Raw genomic sequence first — 21,693 nt, 5'->3', positions numbered from 1 at the left:
TTCTTTTTTTTTTTAAATTGCATTATAGAGACGTCCTGTTGGGATAGTCCCATTGCTTCATTTTTTTGCGAGTTAAAAGTGGGTCTGAAAACTGGGCAGCTTCCCTCCCTGTACTGCATGTTAAAATGTTTAATGTTGCTTGCCTGTTGGGTGAGTAGTTAGGAGCAAGTTAGTTTCCTTTGCAAGAGCTGGAATACACTGAAGGTGTTTGCACAGCAGGGTTTCAAAACCTGTGGGAAATCACAGAGCTTCTTCCCTATACACCGGAGCATGTTGCAGCACCACGGTCTCGCCTACCAGCTCCTTCCTGGTCCTCCCCTTGCCTGCGGAAAGACAACATTTCTTAAATGATGTGGTTTCATAGGAATCAAGTCCATGCTTAGGATTAGTTGATGCCACTAGCAGCAATTAGCATCTGAGCTAAAGCAGTTCTGTGTGATTCTTTTTTTTTTTTCTTTTTCTTTTTGAGTCGCTAGACCACTTAATGCTTTTTATTTATTTATTAATTCACATACTGGTGGTGGAAAGCATTTTTCAGGAGGGGGGAACATGAGGTGAAAGAAGGCTCTCCTCCCATCGCCTATCTATAGTATATAAAGTGTATCTCTATCTGGGCGGCAGGGTGTCTTCCCTTTTTAAATACAGGCAATGCTAATTTTTCAGCAGCTGAAATGACTCCTTACCTGTACCACCCTGAGCAGGGGATGTACCACCCTGAGCAGGTCCCTGCGGTGAGGGGGATGCTGCCCAAAAAGATACCCGTGGTGCTCGCCCCTCTCCCCAAGTCACACACTTGGGCTTGCTGAAAGCTGAGAGCTCAGCTCACCTCTGCTCGCTGCATTTCTTCCGCTGACATGTCCAAACACTCCCGCCTGGGTTTCTGAGCGCTTTGGAAGGCGAGCTGGCTGTTTGCGTGGTTTTACGAGGGAACAAGCTGATAGAAGGTTACTGATGCTTCAAGTTGCAGCATATAGGGAAGCGTTTGCTTTGCCTGGAGTTTGGAGGAAATGAGGCTGGGGGGACGGGGGGAATACCTGGGTTTGTGCCCTGGTAGCGAACAGCAGCCTGGGCGGCTCATCATGCGGATCCTTCCTCCCCTGCAGCCCATCACCCTGCCTCTGGGCTGTGGTGCCAGGAGGTGCGTGGTTGTTAGTGGGATCTTCGTGAGATCTCAGAGGGCTGAGAAAAGAAAAAGTGTCCAGGTGTTAATACTGGAGAGTTACTGTTGGTTTGTTTTCCAGAAATCAAAGGGATGGTGTAAAGAGCTGCTGGAAGGCATCAGCGGAGCTGGCGAGTAGACTGGGCCGGTGCTGCAGCCCTCCTGGCTCTGGGGCTGTGTGCTCTTTACAGTCTGGTTCTTAAAAATGGTGCAGAGATCTGAAAGCGTCACCCGGGCTAATTCAAAGCACGCTCGGAGATTTTTCAGCTGTTGAATTTAGTTGTTCAGTAGCACGATTCCTGTAACGCTTGGACCTTTGCATCTCTCCATCGTTTGTCCATCCTGCATGGCTGGGGGTGTAAGGACGGCAGTCTAGCAGCGCAGTGGGGAGGTGAGGGCCCCATTTTGCCCTAGGTGCTCAGTGTGGTGGGTCTTTGCGATGCTGGCAAGCTGAGAAATGCACCCTCAGCTGCCAGGTCGACGGTTGAAGAGCTGCATGGGAGAGCACGTTGCTGAAAGTGGGAGCTAGACCTGGCTCCTGCTAGCCTCTTCACGGTTTTGGCAATGCAGCCACCTTATTTGATCACTTTTCCTAAAGCCCAAGGTGCCCGGTTCCTTAGCACTGGTACTTTTTTTCAGTTTTGATGTTCTTTGGTGCTTTTTTTAACTTTTATTAAAACCCCTACTGCCTTGCTGGGGATGGAGAGCCAGGGTACCGCCACCCCTGTTAGACGCAGCGTAAATCCCTGTATTTCAGAGCTTGTTATGCTCTGTGTATTTGAAGTGTGTGTATATAAATTACAGAAAAGTCACTGGTACTTCAGCAGAGCATGCTCTTTTTTTTTTTTTCTTTAATTACAGCAAAAACTTTTATCGCTGGAGATGTATAGTGCTGCCAACATAATTCATCCTTGACTGAAACTTGGCATGGGAGGTGTTAAGCTGGTTGCAGCCCGTCATTGCTTTATGTGTTGTTACTGGATGTATGCAGTTTGGTGGCTGTAAAGATAAAAGTTAGGAAGTGGTGTAGAGTTTTGTAAAATAATAATTCTGATACTTGCACTGCTTGAATGACCTTGTGCTTTTAGAACGGCATCTGATGTTCAGTTGAACTTGGGGGAAAAACTTAGTGCAGAGCTTGTTTTTTGTATTTAAAAATTAAGAAAAAAAGGCTGCAGTACAATTAAACCACTCAAGCTGCTTAAGAGAAAAAATTGCTGGTTGGTTTGGTTTTTTCTTTTTTCCCCCCATGCAAGTGTTTAGCGTTTTGGTATTGTAATTCTGCACGAGAGCCTGAATGTTGAGTGGCTGGAAGGTTAGTAAGCAACGCTGGAGATGAGCTGCTGCTTGTTGCCTGAAGGAAGTGCAATGCAGAGTGTTAGATAGCTTGGTTAAAAACAATAAATAAAAAAATTAAAGGCAGGGTGATTGAAGAGCGGGGAGAAAGAGGACTAAATGCATTTCAAAGATGCAGTTAGAAACCCAAACAGCAAGGATAACTTGCAGATTTTTCTAGGGAAAAACACATCAAGAAGAGCTGCGACTTCCCTGTGTCTTGCCTACCTTAGTGACCTGGAGCTTTGTCCTGCTGATCTGTGGAGCTTCTCGTAAGGCATCCACAGCCTCCGTTCTCCTGCAGCACTGGCTCTAAGTACCGCGGACAGGCAGGCTGGCGTGGGCAGGAGCCGGGGCGTACGGAGAGCACGGTCTGACCAATGCAGTCAGCAAGTTCTAGAAACACCCTTGCATCCTCCAGGAAGAGCCTTTGAGCCCAAATAAACCATTTCCCCCATCTCTATGCATACACTGGTTTGGAAGATCTCAGCAGGTCAGCAATGTGGCTTTTTACAGTGGTTCCTAACACAAATTATGTGATAAATACCAACTTTTTTTAGCTGTTCCTCAGGTCTCTCTGTGCTTTTATCAGTTACTAAAAAGCCCGTGACTCCCTCGCTCTTACCCAGAAGTCACAAACCTTCCCAGGTGTCAGTTCACCTGGCAAAGTGATCAGCTTTGGTTAAAGTCCTTTGGCGTGGCTTGGTGGGGATGGGCAGGGGCAGGAGGAGGGTGGGTGTTTGTGTCCATTTGATTTGATGTCCATGTGGGATCTTCCCCCACCTGAAAGTTGTGCTTTTATGTTTGTGTAGAAATGATTAACAGACAGCAGATACAGAGGAGGCAGAAACAGGCTTATTTTGATGCCTTGGGTTGAACTCCCAAAGAGTTTGTTGGTTTTGGGATTGCCGTCCTGCACGATGCTGGGCTGGACAGTGTGAAAGTGTTTATATTTTATATACAGTGATTTGATTTTATTTTTTTACCCAACTTCTCTGATGGTTTTGCACATTTAAAATCTTGCTTCTCTCCCAGTTCTATTATTTGGTCCCAAAAATGCTTATGTTTCCACACGAAGCCAAGATCTTGCTGGGGTCTCCCAGTTTCCGGGTGTGGAGCTAGCGGTTGGTGCCCTGTTGGCCTCGGCCATGCTGATCCCCCGCGAGCGGTTAAGGAGCCCTTCGAAATCACAGTCTGTGAATGAAAAAAAATTACAGCTTAACGAAGTCTGCCACCAACCACTCATTTGGTTTGGTTCTATATGCGTGCCTTTATACGAGATCCCTGAAATAAATTTCCAGGGCATGCGGAAAAGCTCCCCCCTCCCCCCCCCCCCCAACCCCCCATAAACAACAGAAAAGACTGGTCCCTAAAGTTAGCAGCCACATGGATTATTTTAGAAATGGTGATAGTAATGATCTATAAATGGAAACAGAAAAGGCCCTGTCTAAGGCATTTTTATCTAGGATGTGAGGGTTTGGCAATGGAGCGCTGAAATTGTGTGGTGCTCAGTGCCTCTGCATCCATGTACCTCTATATTTTCTTGTTCAGGAAAGTTCTAGGTGTATTTTAAACAGAGTTAATTCGTTGATACAATTGGCTGTTCTGTCCAAAAGTCATTAAAATATTTTCGAGCAGCTTTGTGGCTGGTGGGGGTGTTCAAGTGGGTGATTTTTTTTATTATTTTTTTTTACTCTTTCCTTTTACTATATCTCTAAGGAAGCGTGGGCTACCTTTATCAGAGTATTGGTGGAATAGCTTCCCCAACCTTTCATAAGGTCAAATAAAAAAACAAACACTTCTCCTTATGGGAAGGAAGGGATGCGGAAAGAAGGGTGTTTGTATACACTTTCCCATTCATGTTTTAAAAAGAAAATATATAAACTTCTGGAGTTGGTGCCGCATAACTGATGTGATTATAGGAGCTGAGAATTGGAAGCTTAATTTGCTTTCTCAGTGCTGACTTAAAGAAACAAAACCCGAAGGGGAATAGCGGTAAGCAGGAGAGCACTTACTGCTTTGGGTTTGCCTCTGTTGGACAAAATGCATTCCAAGTTCTGCAGCGATTTCAGCAATAAAATGACTCTACGTGCTTCTGCAAATCCGTTCTCTTCGGATTACAAATGTATCTAAGGTTTGTGTGTTGATTTTGGGGTGAATTGATAGAGAGGAAAATGTGTCCTTTGCTCTTAGTAGAAAGCACTTGAATTCTGAAATTTCAGCAAAATGCATGCCTTTTGTGCGAACTTTGTGTCAAGAAAAACCAGTTAAGTATTACTAGGCTGTTTCCCCCTTGTGCTTCCTCTCTGCTGCAGGAATAGATAGGAGGGATAATTTTTCACAAAACGTGTTACCAGGCTGCGGTTCCACAGGAGTCTGAATGCTGAAAATACTGGACTGCGAGCGGTGCTTCCCTAGATGTGTTTTAAGGAAGGACTTGCTCTGACTTCCGTGCTTGGGGTACGAATAGTAGAGGTGGGGCTTGAAACGAGCATCCCCTGTTGGACCTTCTCCAGATTGCTGTCCACCGGGGGTGGCGAGCCCTGGCTGCCCGCTCATGGTATAGACGTCTAAAGCAGCCAGGCGCCACGTTCGTACAACGCTGCAGCCACCCCTGCCCTGGAGCCAGGGTGGGAGACCCAGCTGCTTGGCGAGGGGCTTCTGTGTCGGGTGTCTCAGACCAGTCACCTGTGGAACGGCTGGAGACTGTGTGATGTGTGCTGTGGGTGCCAGTTAATGCCGTAAAGGAGCTGTTGAACGGACTGCCAGGGATATAGCTGAAAACTGCTGGTGGTTGTGCCCGTGCCTGGGAGCGTGCCCACACCTGGAAGAGGTTGGCTCCGAACCTGGTGTCAGAGAGATCCATCTCATCCTCTCTCGTTTTTTATAAAAGTGGCAGTCCAGATATTAGGATGTGTTAGAAAATACTTGGTAAATAGCTACTAACTTTGCTTTGGAGAACAGTTAGTATGGGATTGTTATTTTTTTGCAGCGTATGTGGAAGTCAACGTCCCTGTGTGTAATGGGGGTGGCGGGGGGAGAAGGGAAGGACGGGATGGCAGAGAAAACCTGTTGACTTAATGGGTGATGGGTCAGCAGAAAAAGTACTGATTCATTCCTATTTGTGGTTTTATAAACTGCCATGAGGTGACCATGGGCCAGCTGGATCGCCCATGATCCAGCTCTGAGGGGCACGGGAGGGTGGCGAGTGTTATTTTTCCTAGATGGGCAGAAGGGAATCGTCTCTGTGCCTGCAGACGGTGTCTTCCAGTGTCAGGTAGCGTGCATCTTCCTGGGCTGATCGTTCAGCGGCACGTTTCTCATCAGCTACAGAGCACCTGACGCTTTTTCTTGCCCATTAAGCCTCCTACCACGTTTTACTTTCTGGCTTGTGGCAGAGTGCAGCTGCCCAGCAGCACGGCAGGGTGTCAGGGGACGTGTTCTTGGCTGCAACCCCAACTGCTGGCTCAAGTGTGCGTGCCCTAGGTTCATCCTCATCGCTTGATGGCACCCAGGTGTATGATGCCTGTGCATAGTGATGCAGCTTCAGGTGACTCCAGAGGTACGACGAGAGTAGTTGTATGTGTTTGCTCGGTGCAGTGTTCAGTTGCCGTGATATTTGCAGAACACCCTACTCTGCTTCCTTCCATGAGGCAGTGGGGAGTGCCAGGTCGTGCCAAGCCCCTCTCTTTGCAAAATAGCCCAAGAGAGAGGGATGCTTTTGGTTTTGCACATTCTTTAATTGAAAAAGGCTCCCAACAACTTAATACCCAACTGCTCTTTTGAGCTGCTGTTCCCTTAGGTGGAAGGAGTAAATGCTCAGCACCCTTTCCTCTGCTTCTGCATGTGACTTTGGTCAGCAAGAAACTTCTGCTCCCTGAACTTCTGAGTGAAACCAGGTCCTCAGGACAGGAAAGGGAAACTCCTTGAGAGCACTTTCCAGTGTCGAAACGCACTGTATAAAAGCACATTTGTATGTCTTGTTAGGCAAAGGAATTCCTGGCCGTACCCAGCCCTGAGTAAATAGCCCGGGAGAGGCGGCCGAGGCGTGACGGCCGGCTGCGGTTGGCGAGGGAAGGCACACGGCGTGGAAGCCCGCGGTGCAAAGGGAACCGTGCTGTGTTTTACAGAAGTGGTAGTGTGTCGGCAGAGAACTGTCTGGTGCCTAAAGCTGTGCTCAAGGTCTCTTGCCACAAGGACAGAAAATGCAGAAAGGTTTTCTTCAATCCATAGGTAAATTTTCCTGTTACATCATGCTTTGCAAGCTGCTTGAAAATGGTAAGTCTTAATGACAGGAAGTAATCCATTGGCATGTTTTGCTGATGTGATGTTTAGCTTCAAATTGTGGACAGAAAAAAAACCCCAAAAACCTCCAGAAGTTTTAAAATCCACTTCTAGAGGATGCGTAACATAAGCTCCAGGAAGTTTCTACCTATAGATTGCCCGCCCTTGCAGCTCCCTGGCTCAGTGAGTTGGCAGAAAACCAGGCAGGGTTTTCCTTGGATGGCTCCGATAGGAGCGTGCCTGGCTGAGCACCTTGTTCAGGTGTCTCTTGCTGCATAATTCATAAAAGGGGATTGAGAAACTCCCTTGCCAGCAGAGGTAAATTTTCAGAACCTAGAGAAAACTTCAGACTGGGGAGAGGGGGAGATGTGGCTGGCTGGAAGGTGCTGCCCTGCAGGAGGGTGGGTGCTGCGGTGCGAGGGTCTCTGTGCTTGGTGGAGTAAGAGAATTTGCAATGGTTGTGCCTGTTGACAGCTTGTGCACCTTCTTGCTATATTATATTTAACTTCTGAAAACTGTAGACCTTAAATACGGGGAAGGAAATACCTAAAAGGCTAAAATCCAGCCTCTGTGTATTCATTTTATTTTGGAACATCTCAAATACTGGAACTTTTTTTGCAGGAATACGACTTTGTCATTCATGATCTAATTAAAATGCTAAATATACTAGCTTTTGTGCTTAAGGAAAATATTTGCTTCTGGATGTGGTAACTTCCCTCTGCGGGATGGCCTTATTTCTGTCAAGAGTGCCTTGTTGTAAAGGTCAGAAGACGGTGACAGTCTTCCCTCCGATCAAACGGGCGCAGGCGGACGTGGAAAAAGTCTTTCTTAGATTGCTCTTTGTGGGATTTTTGTACAAAAACACACAACGACCTGGCACAGGGATATGTAAGCTTGCGAGAAACTTATTATTTGAGTTCATATATAATAAGTAATACCTAAGTCATAAATAAGCAATATATAATTATGTATTTAAGAAGATATTTCCCATGTGTTCAGTGACCGGGAGGTAGCTGGAAGACAGCCGGCAGTCCCTGCAAGGCCGTGCCTCCGGTTGCAGCGGGCTCCTTCGGCGGGTCGGTGTGGATGTGCACGGCAGCGTCGAGCATCACGCAGGCTTTCATGGCCTCGGCTTTCGTTACCCGTGGCGATGGCTCCAGTTTTGTGAATGCTTTTTGCCGTTCAGCACTCCTCAGTGTTACGGATCGCGTATAAATGAGTCTGCCGGTGTCATGGAGCGGGATTGTGGCAGAGTGGATTTTTATTGTGATGACTTTAGCCCAGGCAGTGTGCTGAACGTGTTCTTCCTTTTGGCTAAAATTCAGGCTTCTCCCCACCCCAAGCTGCTCTCCCACCCTTGGACTTCCACTACATTGAAGCATGAGAGATATGCAGAGCGCACCGTAGCTAGGCGTGATGTTTCAATTAACTGTTAAATTCTTTAGACTGGGATATGACCTAATTAAGCTTGAAGAGCGTGCTTGCCCCAGGTGAATAGAAAGCCTGCCTGAACAAGCACCAGGGCACCGACCGAAAATTACTTTGTATCAAAGGAAAAGCTTAATTTTAGCCCTACAAATCTAAATGGGCTATAGCACCTTCAGCAGCCTGTGGATGTGGGTTTTTGTGTTGCGGGCTATTAGCAAGTTAAAGTTAATAAAATCTGCGATGTGGAGATGGTGTGGGCGCCGCCGGGCTCGTCAGAGCCGTCCGTGCCCATTTCACAGCAGCGTTTCGGGAGAGCAGGTGAGGAGCCGCTGTGAGCTCGCAGTGCTGCTTGCTTGGCAGAGGGTCACGAGGAAGTCCTGAGCACTATCCAGGAGTGGGATTTTTGGAATTGTCCTCGTACCATCCTCCATACTGGCAACAGCTGGTCATCATAGGCATGATGGGCGTCCGAGGTCCCTGGCACCAGAGCCCAGCCTTTCCCATTGCTACCTTGGTTGGCAGGAAGAGTCCACAGTCAAGTGTCATGGATATTTTTTTCTCTATTATGATTTTTTTTAATTACTATTTTTTATTTTATTTCTGTTGTCATCGGCATGCATCTCTGACCTGCTGAAGTACCCATGGACCTCAAACTCTGGTTGATTTAATGGAAAAGGCAAAACCGCCCCATGCTGCACGAAGCCAAGAAGCCACAAGATGCCCCAGATGAAATGTCCAAGGCCTTCGGCATCAGCTGGCGTACAGCTGTCCCGGCGCACCGCGTGCTCCGCAGCCACGGCGGCCAGCGCTTGGCAGGCTGCTTTGGATGAAGTACCCATCGTTTATTGTGCTTTTTTTGTTACTTTGTGGTATTTTCATATGCATTGAAGAAGAGGGCTTGAAGAGCCAAGCTGTGACTTCTGAAAGTCTCTCTGGGCAGATGATGGAGAGAAATAGCCTGTTGTATTTTGCTAATTGGCTCTCACTTGATGAACTGCTGTAATGGCAGGAATCAGTGTTTGGTATATCAAAGTTTGGTATTTTTGTGGAAGTATTGTCTTTTTTTGTTTGTTTTTTTTTGTTTGTTTGTTTTGGTAGCTCATCCCTTAATCTAGAGCAAAACAGGGATGAAGCTGGAATACCTGGGTGTCATTTCAGGGTTGAAATTACATTTTGGAGTGACATGTCAGGGTGCAAAGCATGGGGAGCTTTGGCGAGCACCGTGTGCGGGTGCAGCATCTCACTGCTGCCTCAATCACTTAATTAGCCGGAGAGCGTGAACTGTAACGGTGCTCTTGATAGCAATTTCCTAGAAGCCAGTGCTCAAGGGCTCTGTCTGTGTTGGTTATTATTATTTCAATTTCTCCTTGTAATTGATGCAAGTTGTTTAATTACCAATGCCGTCACTTAACACGAGGAGCTATGAGGTGGTGTTAAAAATTTCAGCGCACCAAAGCCTGGTACGCTAATACACGTGGGAGACAAGAACAAGAATTAGAAAATATTAACAGCTGGTCTGCTTGGATGTGCAGCAATTCAGCAGGATTTTAATGTGAGTAATCGCTTGGAAAGGGGATGTGGATTGGCATAAGGCAGGGACCCACAAGCTGGCCAGGCTGGCTCAGGTGAGCTTTTGAGCACAGACCTTGGCTTGTCCCTCGTCATCGGGAAGCGTGGCGATGCACTCTGTGCTGCTGTAGCGGCGTTTCTCTGGACAGGAATAATTTGTGTGAACTGAAATCTGTACATTGTTTCAGAGTCAGATCTTGGCTTCCCTGGTTTTACTGCAATTTAATTGACCGTGCTGTTAAGAGTTGGTCACTGCCCTAGCTGATATGTTTAAAAACAGGAAAAAATGTGGCTTGGTATATTCTGTGTCAGTCCAATAGCAAATGCTTACTATTTGATACAATATATAGATTTTTAAATATTTATACAAATGTTCCATGAAGTAAGTGTACACATAGCTACGTTGCAGTTGTGGTAGAAGTCAAATCCGAGCTGGGTTGATGGTATTGCACTTGGGTTTTTTTAATGTAGATCTTTCCCTCACCCCGTACCCCATAGTTAACTAACGTATGGTAACTAACGTGGAAATTTAATTATATTTCCTAACTGATGAATGCCCTAGTCCACATGGATCACTTCCAGTGGACAAAAATAATTCAACTAATAATGGCACTAAAGAGCGAAGTGATGAGAACTTAGTAGAAGCATAAATATTTAAGCTCTTTTTTCAGGTTAAGTTAAACTGAATTCCTGCACCGATGGCTTTCTGTGCTCTGGGGATTCTGCAGACAGGTGTGAGGTGGATTCAGCTCTTAGGGGTGGCATTCAGTACATGTGTGTAGCATGGGCTGCCGTGGGAAAGATCTGCATTTTTCGCAGGCTTTTGCAAGACAGAAGTGGAGGAGTTGCTTCAAAAGGTTCTTGGATGATGAGGACAGTTTGATGTGGTGTCCCTGTCGCCTACTCTTGCCACCTCCTTTAACAGCAGAAGACCCCTGGGCAGCGCTGTGCCTCAGCTTGACTCACTTGAGTAAGGCAATGTATGTATAAGATGTGACACGAGTCCGAGGGCTCCTTGCAATGCCACCACGAGCTGGCAGGAGACGTTTTCGGGATAGCAAGGAAGGTTGGTGCCTCTGGACAAAGCGTTGGTCTCTGCTCAGCTTTGGTGGCTTGCAGTGGTCTGCAAATCCTGTGCCACCAGGTCGCTGCAGAGGGGGTGGTTGTCCCCAGCGCATCCCCACTGCCTGCTTGGAGGGACCGTAATTCATGGCGGGGGCAGTTTTATTTTTGTTTGAGCAAAACCCAACCAGAACAGCTTTTCTTGATAGCTCATTTGTGGCAAAACTCTTTGTTTCCAACAAGTACTCTGTTAATACCAAGTATTACAGTAAATCGACCGAAACACTTACTGGAGGGAGTGCCTTTGTCCTGTGGCTGTGGGGTGGAAATGCAACAGCAAAATAACTTGATTTATTGCTATCACCTACAGAACATTGTCCACGCAGTGACAGCCCTTTCAGTGACTTGTAATGACTTTAAATGATGTGAAAACGGAATAACAATGTTGGCTGGGGAGGCAGCTAAGCCGTAGTGTGCAGGATGGCCTCCCCGGGCTGACAGCTCTGGGGACCCCAGTGAGGAAACTCTCTGCAGCTGCTGTTGCGTAGAGAATAGTGTGACCTGCAGATGGATGCTTTTGCCGGTATCTTAAGCTTCAGAAAAACAAATACTCCCTCAAAATAACATGAAAAAAAAAATAAACTTCCACTTCTTCCTGTTTTTATAGTTCACTTATTTCCTCAGTGTCATGGTTTTGTCTCCAGTACTGTAGATTATTAATCTTCAGAGGATCAGGACCTTCATAGAAGTATTTCCTGTACATGTTTATCTGTCTCTTTAACAAATTAGTATCTACTTGCTCTCTTCTGAATTTTCCTGCAAATAGTAGCAAAGTCTCCCTCGGTAATAAGGCTTTTTGCTAGGAAAAAATATCAAGATGAACCACTGCCAGGGGTTAAAGTACCTTTTGTATGACTTAGTCAATGGCATCCTTTAGGACATCTGCAAGTAGCACCAAATTGCAGAGGTCGCTATCTTTGTGTTGGTTTTGGCGAAGCATTGTTTCAGCTAAACTTCACTTATTTGGTCGTAAGTGCATCTGGAGGTCTCCTGTCCCAGTGTTAGCTAGACTCCTAAAAGAGGGATGCTGCTACGTCTGGAGCTGGTTTTGAGGCAGCTACGGATTTCCACCTAATTTATTAGGTGAGTGTTGGCCGTTAGTCAAGGGAGAGGTGCCCATTCTCTACATCCAGCTCTTGCCTTGGCTCGTTACAGCAGGATGGAGGCAAGCTTTTCGGTAACGGCTACAAACTTCTCCTACTTTTAGCTAAACTCAAGTTCAGTCTTTAAATACGTGCATTAAATCCAGGCATTTAAATACATTCCTCCTAAATTGTGCATGCATGCGTGTGGTGGATGGGGACTCAACTCCCAAATTCTCCATGGACTCATTACAGCCCCAGCGCATCTGGACAGGCCGAAGCAAGGATGTGGTTTCTCCCTTGTACCTCAAAAATGATGGCATGCATCGACCACGCATCTCCAAGGGAGAGCGCTGGATTGGGATGAGGAGCTGGCTTTCCCACCGTGGCTTTCTGTTTCGGATGGAGCTGTCATAGTCTGACTCGGTCACCGAATCAGCTGAAGCTGTGTGTGTTACACCGCCCATAACTCAACGCTCCTGCTGGATTGCATCAATATCCACAGTGTCTTCACAGCGCTGGCGTGGTGGCTTCTCCAGGGCTGTCCCCATGCTGGAGGAAACACGGGTTGGGCACCTGCCTCATCACGGTGGTAGCGCTAATCAAAAGGCATCCCTGCCTGAAAAAGCAGCTTGTGGGTCCATCAAGGCATAATCTTTTGAATTGCCCCTTGCCCCACCTTGCAAATTAATATTGGAAATAGCACTTGGTCTGACTCAGAAAGGGTTGGGTGGGTGTTTTTATTGGTGTTGTCATTTTTGTTGGTGTTTTGGGTATTGTTTTGTTGGGGTGTTTTTGGTGGTGGTGTTGGTTGTTTGGTGTTGGTGTTTTTATTTGCAGACAACTTGACAACTTGTGATTTCCCATCACGGTGTGAATTGTTTAGCAAAGCATGTATTCAGCTTGCTTTAGGGCAACGCACGCATATTCCTCTCCGTTAGCATGCTGAAACGCCATCACTGTTTTCTCTGAATATTAATTTCTAGCAGACAACAAGGCCTTGCAGGGCAGTCTGGGCACATCGTGCTTCTGCTGCTGTCTTGACCGGGAGGCAAAACATCCCACTGGGGTGCTGGGTGCGGAGCTGCCCTCCCTTTGCACAGATGCAGCAGGGACCCATCTCTTCCTTTCTAAAATGTCTCCTGCTCCAAGGTATGAGTGGACATGGCAGCAGAGGAGGTAAATCCGAGGCAGGGAAGCCAGAAACTAATATAACCGGATGAAACCTCCTTAAGGAAAAAGAAAACTGTTTGTAGATGGGGTGTTGGAGGCTAATTGTGCAGCTCCTGTTGATTTTGCATCTTTGGTAAATGGGAATTAAAACCCCAGTTAAATCTGAGTTCAAGGGGAGGAATCAAAAAATAAGCCATTTTGGACTGAGATAAACACTTGCAGTTGCATTATCACCCACTGAACATGCGCAGAGTGGTGGTAACGCAGCTTGAGACGGTGGCAAACAAGTGGGAAGGTGTGTGGGGGGAAATCTGGGTGTATCTTGCTTCTTCCTCCCTTCTGGACGTTACCTGAATTTACTGGGGGTGGGCAGTGTATAGTATAGACGGGGCTTTGCCCAAAGACAAAAGGTATATGCCTGCTTTCCACAAATCTCCAGCAAGAGGATAATGTTGCTTCAGTAGTCACTTCTTGATGTTTTTAGATGGAGTGTTGTGGGCTATTAAACGAATAGACACTCATAAGCTCTTAGTAGGTATTTTCTAAGCCTAGCAATTTTTTGGTCTTGCATGGAGCATTGGTGTCGTGGTATTCCTTGATAAACCCAGCAGGTTTGAGATTGCAGCTGCTGGCTGATATCGAATGCACCAAAACCCCTGATGGAAACAGGGCGAGAAGCGCCTTCACCATCTCTGCTGCAAAAAGGAGAGATCATGGGAGGCTTCAGTCACCTTCAGATATGCAAGAGGACTCCGCTGTCCCTTGGCAGACATGCCCAAAACTGAACCTTTTTGGAAGGAATTGGCATGGCAACACGAGCGTGCAGCACATTGAACAACTCGCCCTTACATGTCAGAATGAGAATACAGGATGAACCTGAGGAGATCACCCCCGACTGGCTTCGCCGCCGTATGCAAACAAGATCCCTCTTGCCCGTGATCTGTTCAGTGGGCACTTCACGCTGCCCTGTCTTCTAGCGCTTAACAGATCTGCCTGTTGAAGTGGAGCCTAGGAAATAAAGCGCCGAGAGGCAAGCGACGCTTCTGTGACCGGGCGAAGGACGGTTGTAGGAAGAGGCACGCAACTGCCGCGGCTTGAGGAAACGCTTGTTTGTTTGTGGTTTTTCCAAAGCCCTTCAGCTCTGCGCCGGCAGGGCTGTAAACAGGAAAGCTGGCCGCAGGGAGAGCGAGGGAGAGCCCAGGGGATGAAACCGAAGGCGGCGGTGGGAAATCTCTGGCTGCTGCGGGACTTGGGTAATAACGCTGGAAAGCTGAATAGGAGTCGGTGCTGGGTGTCCTGCCCCGGGGGAGGCATGGGCGGGGGCGAGGCCTGTCCCGTGTCATTTCTGTCCTCCAAAAGAGGCAGGCAGCGAGGATTGCTATCCTGAATGAACCATAAAATAATTCCTGTGCTACTAAAAATGAAAGCAGAATCATAAGCATTAATCATCTTCCTATAAATCTATAAAATAGCGGCTTGTTCCTAAGAGCGCTGGAAAGAGCTGGACAAGGTACATTTTAAGGGCAAGATAATGTTTTACTAACGCTTACAGGAGAAGCAAAGTGATCTTGAAAATTTAAGCTGGTTAGCTTCAGTCAGCCCCCAGCAAAACGGGGTTTTGCTGAAAAAACCAGGCTGAACGAGGTGCAGTCAGCGTCAGCTTGAGTCTCGACTTGGAGCTGGTCAGCACGGTTTAATGGAAGTTTTCAGTGGATTTAGAAATAAAGGTTATCCTGTCGTGGGGCTTGCCTCTGGTCTGCTGTGCCTTGCTGCCTTCGCAGGCGCTTTTAGCGTGGGGTATTGAGCCCTGGTATGAGGGCTTTGCGAAAGATAACGACAGCCATCAAGGAGAAAAGATGATTTGAAATCTAGAAAGAAGAAATTGGAGAAGGCAAGAAACTGGATATATTTGTCTGGGATACACGTAATTAGTCTGAGTGTACTTGCATGGGAAAAAAATTTACCCTACGGAAAGGGAAAGCAAAGATGGCAGTGGTTAGAAGTTGAAGATGCACATTTTAAAAAAATGTGTATATTTTGAGGGGGATGTTGTGGATCCTTCATCACTCGAGATCTTTTGCAGGTGAACAGAATAAAGCATCTGTGAGACTCAGCAGTCTAAAGTTGAAACAGAAGTTTTACTTGGCTGGTTGTTCTTAAATCAAGCTCTTCAACATACATTGCAAGCGATGGGTTTTCTGGAGGTCAGAGGTGCAGATCCGTTCGTGGCAGTGATTGATCGTGGCTCATGGAGGCCAGGAGCCCTTCGGGCAGGTGACTTGAAAGAGGCGGTGAGCTCTGCTGTCTGGCCAGCCTAGGAGGTATTGATAACCAGTGCAAGAAAAACACAAATTCAGATGTAAACCGTGGGGAGGCAGGACATCAAAAGCATCTCCCTTTGAGCTAAGAATTTAAGCATGGAAAAAAGGGAGGAGGAAGGTCTTGGGTTTTTACTAGCTTTTTTTTTTTTTTGTAACCAATGTTTTTTTTATCAAGAAAGTTAAAATATGCAGCCTGCTTCTGTGATGATCAATTCCATGTCACGTGAGTAAAGTGAAGTACAGGGATAGATTTCCTGGAGTGTATTACAGCTGTTTGTTCAGGTATCAATTAGGAGCTATGGAGGAAGGATTTAATTAGAAGAAAAACACACGAGGCTTTTCCGGCGTGGAGGAGCTGGGTGCATGTCATTTGTGTAACCTCTTTTCTGGTCATGGATGTTTATTTGGAGTCAAGTAAGTCGCTTTCAGCAGCTTTCCTTTGATCTGTCTGCAGGAAAATTGAATCCACATGGCTTCCACACAGAACCTTCCTGCATCCTGGATGGAAATACCCGTCTGTGCTGGGGTGGTTTTTTATTGTCATCCATATGTACAAAGGTCCATTCATCTATAAGAATGACACGTCTGTCCGAGGGCTAAGCTTTAAAACACCCAAAAAAGAAAAATGGTTGTTGCACCTGGAGATGGACTCTTTAAACCAAGACATGGAGAGCTGCCTTAGTTCGCACGGTTTGATGGCAAAGAAGCGTTGCCGCCAGCTCGCCAGGCTCGCTTAGCATCTCTGTAATTTATAAGTGGGTTGTGCCCTTGCTAGAACCTGGGATTGTACTGCGTGTAACGGCTGGGTGCCAAAGGGATGCCTGTGCCAGGCCAGCTGGGATGATGCCCCCCAGCCTGGGCCCAGAGTTGCAAAGCGATTGCTGCTGGGTGTTAATGGTGAGATGCTCCCACCCTGCTGGTGGCTCCCAGCTTGCTGGAGACAACTGCAAAGGGGAGGAAGAATGCATCCTCTGTTTGAGAGAGGATGGTGTCTGAAGGGGATTAAATACTGCAGCTTTCCTCTTTCTTTGGTTTTACTGATGTACTGGGGGTGCGTTTGTGTTAGGAAAGCACCGTGCTCAGTGATGGTTAACGTCAGCGTGAAGTCTCAATAGAGAAGGGCAGAAGCAGAATCGAGCTGTGCCTTGACCAGACCTGCTCCCCCATGGGCTTTTGGGGACCATCCATCCCCCCGTGGACTCCTCAGCAGCTGAAGCGCTATTCAGCCGGACCATTAATGCTGCCTTGCCTTTGTGCTAGCAGAGGTGTGCTGCATGGCAGAGCCCTCCTCCCATTTTCATGGAAAATAGGGAAAGCATGGTAATGGGAGGGAGGGAGGAGCATTGTAGTGCTCCTGAATATTCAGCAGCCCCAAGCATATCACAGAAAGGTTGAAGTCATTCCTAAGGATCAGCTTTTCTCTCCTTTTTCCTATTTCTGCTCTACTTCCAGCTCTTCCTTACAACGTGACTTGAATGAACACTGTACTTGAGAAAACTGAGTAACAAGGACAGCATGAATGAAAGGGGTGTCTGAAGTGCTGGGTAAAAAGCTACACTGAAAATGTCTGTAAAGTCTTTTCTTTGGGGTTTTGGGTTGTTGGGGTTTTTTTTGGTTGGTTGGTTTTTAAATTAAAAAAAAACAAAAACGAAACTGAGACAGGCATCCTTCTTTACCCCTGAGAAGGCACAGTAAGCAATGTTAAGGCAATATTGCTGTAACAAATCTTGAACACAACACCTGAGGTAGGTTGCCTGGTGTTCCCAGATGATGAGACGCTACAAGGTTTGGAGTGTGCTATACAGACCTGGGGCTGCAGGTGCTTGGGAACCTACACTGCACTGCAGTTACATGCTGAAACATCTTTTTGCTTCTGGTTCACATCTGGTGCACAAGCTGTCAGGGCTTGGTCCAGTGCACGCCATTAATTTTGTGCTGCAGAAGTTCAGCCCATTAATATGGCTGGCATCAATGAGGTGACTGAATTTCATTCTCTTCATCACAGATACTCCAGCAGCTACAATGAAAATGAGCTCCTGTTGCTCCAACCAGTCTCAGCTCTTTGAACTGTGCTTGTAGCTGGCTGGCAGGCAGTGAAAAGCAGATCTACCGCCTTGTTGGTTCTCCAGTTGCAATGGTTACTGTAGAATCCTAATGGCAAAACCCAGTAGCAGCCTGCATCCTGCTGGAAATGGGGGAAAATGGTCGTGTACTGGAGCAGCCGCTCGCCTGTCCAAGCTAAGAGATGCATGGAAGCTTTGGAGGGTATTTCACTGTAGCACCAAGCTGGTAGGGATGGCTGTGCTAAGGTGTACTGGACAGGGCAGTATTTAAGGGGAAAAATAATCATAATAATTAAAAAATAATAATGCGGTAGCCTTGCCAACCCTGGAGCTGATGTTTGCTTAGCCTTAAGTTTAAAGAACCTTTGCAAAAGCGAGAACCCAAGCAGTGATTTGGCTGATGTTCACGGTTCTCCGGTGACTTGGTATCTACTTCCCGTAGGAGAAAACCCTTGGGGAGCAGGGCTTGAAGCCAGCTGAGTGAGGTGGTGGTTCTTTTTGAATGATGCAACAAACTCTTGGTGTAGACAGAAGGCCAGGGCTTTATTTGCATCTGTATGGATTGAGCATGCAGTAACATTTATAACAGAGGGCTTTTCTGTGTCTGGCGTTTCCACAGGCAGGGTGTCTCCCTGCCTGCTCCCGATCCTGGCACACCGGCAGCTTTGCGGAAACTACCCAAGTCGTGGCTCGGCCCCGTTGCGTGAGCCAGGCTGCCACGTGGACCTGTGTTAGCTTTACAGCGTGGTGGCTTTTCTGTGTAAACTGCTCTTGAGGTGTGCTGCTGGAACCGGCTTTGTTAATGCTGCTCCTGTGTGCCGCCTTCACGGTCCCGAGTCTGAGAGGACAGCGCCGGGCTGAGCTGTGGGGCCAGGGCAAGGCAGGGAAGCTTTGGGGAGATGTAACCACTCAAACTGTTTCAAAAACATGATTACAACACAGCTTATTCAAAGATAGTTTTGTCTTACACTGGGAGACTAATTTCGTCTTCCCCCATCCCTTGGGAGAAAAACTTTAGAAACTGGACTTGCAGTGAAAAGCACCAGGTTTTCCATTTTTCCAGCTGACGTTGCTTTGGATGTGTGCTGACTTCTGGCTGGAGACAGCTGAGGACAGAACTGGTGGGTGCTGTGGCAAGCATTTGGGAGGAAAAGCAAGAGGAAAGCAAGGCAGCGCATCCTGGCACATCTGGGTAGGGTGAGTTGTGAAGTGGGGATGTGCGATTAAAAAAAAAAAAAAAAACACCAACAAAAAAAGCCCAAAACAAACCAACAACCCAAACCCCCAGACTTTTTTTCTTTACTTGTATAGCATTGGTGCTCTGCCTGGCTGAGCAGTTACCCAGTGGTCACAAATGCATTCCTGCCTGAATGGAGTACCCTTTGCCCGTTAAATTCAGGACCTTTTAATGCTGTGTACTGAAATAGGGTGACAGCAGCTGTCCCTTGGTCCCACTACAACAAACTTAAAATGCTGCACGTTCCCTGCAGTGCAGACTGTAGCTTGATTCCGTTGTCCTGACAAAATCCAGGGAAGCTGCAGATACATGCCAACAGCAAACGACTGCTGCTGTCCTGGTGGCATGGGATGTCCTCGGCATCCTCCATGCAGCCTGCTGTCTGCGCACGGAAGCTGGGATCAAGCCTTGGTGGGCTTGAGCTCAGTGTTTCTGTGGTCCAGGCTTGATGTTTTCAAGAGTGTGTGTGATTTTGGGGTGGTGATGTCTGCAGAATGGGTATGCAGCTTCCCTAAAGGATGCTTGCAGGAAGCATCACCTTGGCCACTTTTCTCCATCCTGGGGAAAAAGGGATTTATTTTTTTTTGCCCCAAATCGAGGTTAAAACAGTTTGGATTTAAGGAAGGCAGAAGCAGCTGAGCCTGGAAACTAAACTTAAATTAGCTGTCTTTCTCCCTCCTGTCTAATCATCAGCATAGATCAGTTCAGAAACTGGGCAAGTATTTTTAGAAGCTGCTTTTAGAGCCCCAGTGTCACAATTTTTATTCTTGTCATCGGTGCCGAGGCAACTCTTGAGCAACATTTCTGCTTTAAAAAAAAATAATAATGAGAGGGCATTTAGGGATGATCATATAACTTTGGAGGGGGGGGGGGACACCCTGGCTGAGCGAGGAGTTAAAGCGGGTGTGAAGGTGTTTGAGCCGCAAGTTTTTGAGACCAACCACCCAAAATGAAGCTCGTGGGTAGGGTTGTTGCTATGTTGGCGCTTGGGTTGGGTGGGCAGCCTGCAGAGGTATATGGGATACGAAGACCTATAGCTGATGCTTATAAATATCAACTTGTTGCAAAATGGAAGTGTTTAAAACACCGTTAAAAGCTGTGATGGAGATTGGGCTGTCGGGAGGCAGAGTGCTTCCTGCAAGCCCGTGGGGTGGTTTGGACCCTTGGTCCCAGCGCTGCGTTAGCAGCTTTTGGGGAATAAAGTGCAACCAGGGTTGCCGGAGGCGATGACGCCCGCGCTCAACTTTGGACCTGTTTGCAGTCCTGGGTGAGCGGGCGGCGTGCCCGCCGGTCTGGTGCAATCTCTCGGCAGCGTGTTTGCTCCATCAGCTGCTGCTAAATGCCCCCGTTATTAGTTTATGGTGGTTGTGTCGAAATTTTTTTAAATTTTTTTTTTCTTGCCTGTAACCGGGGTGGGGAAGCGAGGATCTTTGCGGTGTGAGCGCTTGTGCTCTCCCCAGACGGAGGATGTTGGGAATGAGTAATGGTCCGGCCAGGGCTGTAATATGCAGAATACCTCTGGGATGACTCACCCGGTACAATGCAGCACATCCCTCAAGGAGACTGAATCACACATGGGGGGAAGCCGCTGGCTCGGCAGCAGCCAGCTGGGACACGGGGCAGCCAGCACCGATCTGGAGGCTGGTGGTGGCAATGATGGTAAAACGGAGCAATCGGGGTGTAAAATGTAGAGGCGATGGCATCCCCCAGCAGGTACGTGTGTGTGTTCTCACCGTGTCTAATTTCATATTTTTCACTCTTGGCTTTTTTTTTTCCTTCACCTCCCCCCATCTGCCCCCACAGCCCTTCTGAATCTTTTCTAAACCCGCATATAATTCATCAGTAATTGTGTATGAGGTCTTCTATGAAACACAGGCTCTCTTTTTATGGTTGCATATATGTTTTTTTCAGAAGTAATGGTTTAACGTGTACCCTCTCTTAAATACCGAGAGGAAAATAGATGCTGCCTGGGAAGCTGCTTCCCTTGATGTCCCTCTCCATGGACACTTTATGAGGTAGGGGGTTAAAGAGAGGTGGAAGGCAGAAATCAGTGTGCATGTTGGTTTTGATGTAGTTAATTTTTTATATTTTTTTTTAAATGCATTTACCTGGCAAAAGATAAAACCCCTTTAGATTGAGACCACAGTTATCCTGCTTGCTCCCTCCCCTCTTCTGTGATACAGATTCAGCTGGAATTGAGTCACAGAATTTTTTTTTTTCATATTTGCAAAATATTGCCTGCCCTTTGTAGTTGCATCATACGTGGTGCAGAGAATGTTTACAGGGGGATAAATATAGTTGCATTCTCCACTGATCAAAATGGAGGAGAGCGGGGGGAAACTGCAAATTGCCTAGGGTGAGCAATTTCGGGGGGTTTTTTTTCCCCTTTTCTTTGTAAACTTGGCATTTTCCAGAAATGGTGTGTATCTGTATGCGTGCGTATGTAATTATTTTTATGTTCCGGAGAGTCATTGATTCTGTAGCTGAAGATTAGTACCCCTTGAGTTATTTCCACTTGCACTGTAATGGTGCTGCGTTGGGACGGGAACCGCTGGAGCTGCGAAGCGGGATGTTACACAGGGATAAGGGGACACCTCGTCTGACCAGCACGTTTGGTGGCATCGCGGGCATCCTGGCGGGCTACGGCATGACGGCGGAGACTCATTGGATGGGGAAGAGGGACATGTGGAATTAGTGTTGTCTTGTGAATTGAATAGATTTCTCCATTACATTCCTCTGCGATTTTTGGCGAGCAGTGTCAAACCTCTAGTTTCATTTTACAAAACAAGGAAGGTGATGAAACTTACAAAGCTGGAATGCAGTTGGTGTGCTTGTTAGTTTTCTTATTTTTGCTAAATATCACCTTTCATTAGCTGACGTAGGATAACAGTACTGGAATGTTTATGGTCAGTAGATTTTA

General features: G+C 47.0%; 1 protein-coding gene across 3 annotated transcripts in view; it reads left to right on the top strand.

The window, feature by feature from the left end:
* Positions 1 to 21,693, top strand: part of SPRED2 (sprouty related EVH1 domain containing 2) — a 65,671-nt gene that overhangs the window by 7,553 nt on the left and 36,425 nt on the right. The window contains exon 1 of one of the 3 annotated variants that reach the window (XM_005232431.3): positions 19,348 to 20,486. The exons of the other annotated variants lie outside the window; for them this stretch is intronic. Coding sequence (XP_005232488.2) covers positions 20,470 to 20,486 — 17 coding nt within the window. The 5' untranslated portion in view covers positions 19,348 to 20,469. Of the gene's footprint in view, positions 1 to 19,347; positions 20,487 to 21,693 lie in introns of those variants that run through there. 3 annotated transcript variants of the gene reach the window in all.

The sequence above is a fragment of the Falco peregrinus genome, chromosome 7 (genome assembly GCF_023634155.1).
Source record: "Falco peregrinus isolate bFalPer1 chromosome 7, bFalPer1.pri, whole genome shotgun sequence".
Lineage (NCBI taxonomy): Eukaryota > Metazoa > Chordata > Aves > Falconiformes > Falconidae > Falco > Falco peregrinus.
Note: the sequence above shows the minus strand (reverse complement) of the source record. Positions and strands in the feature narration are given on the sequence as shown.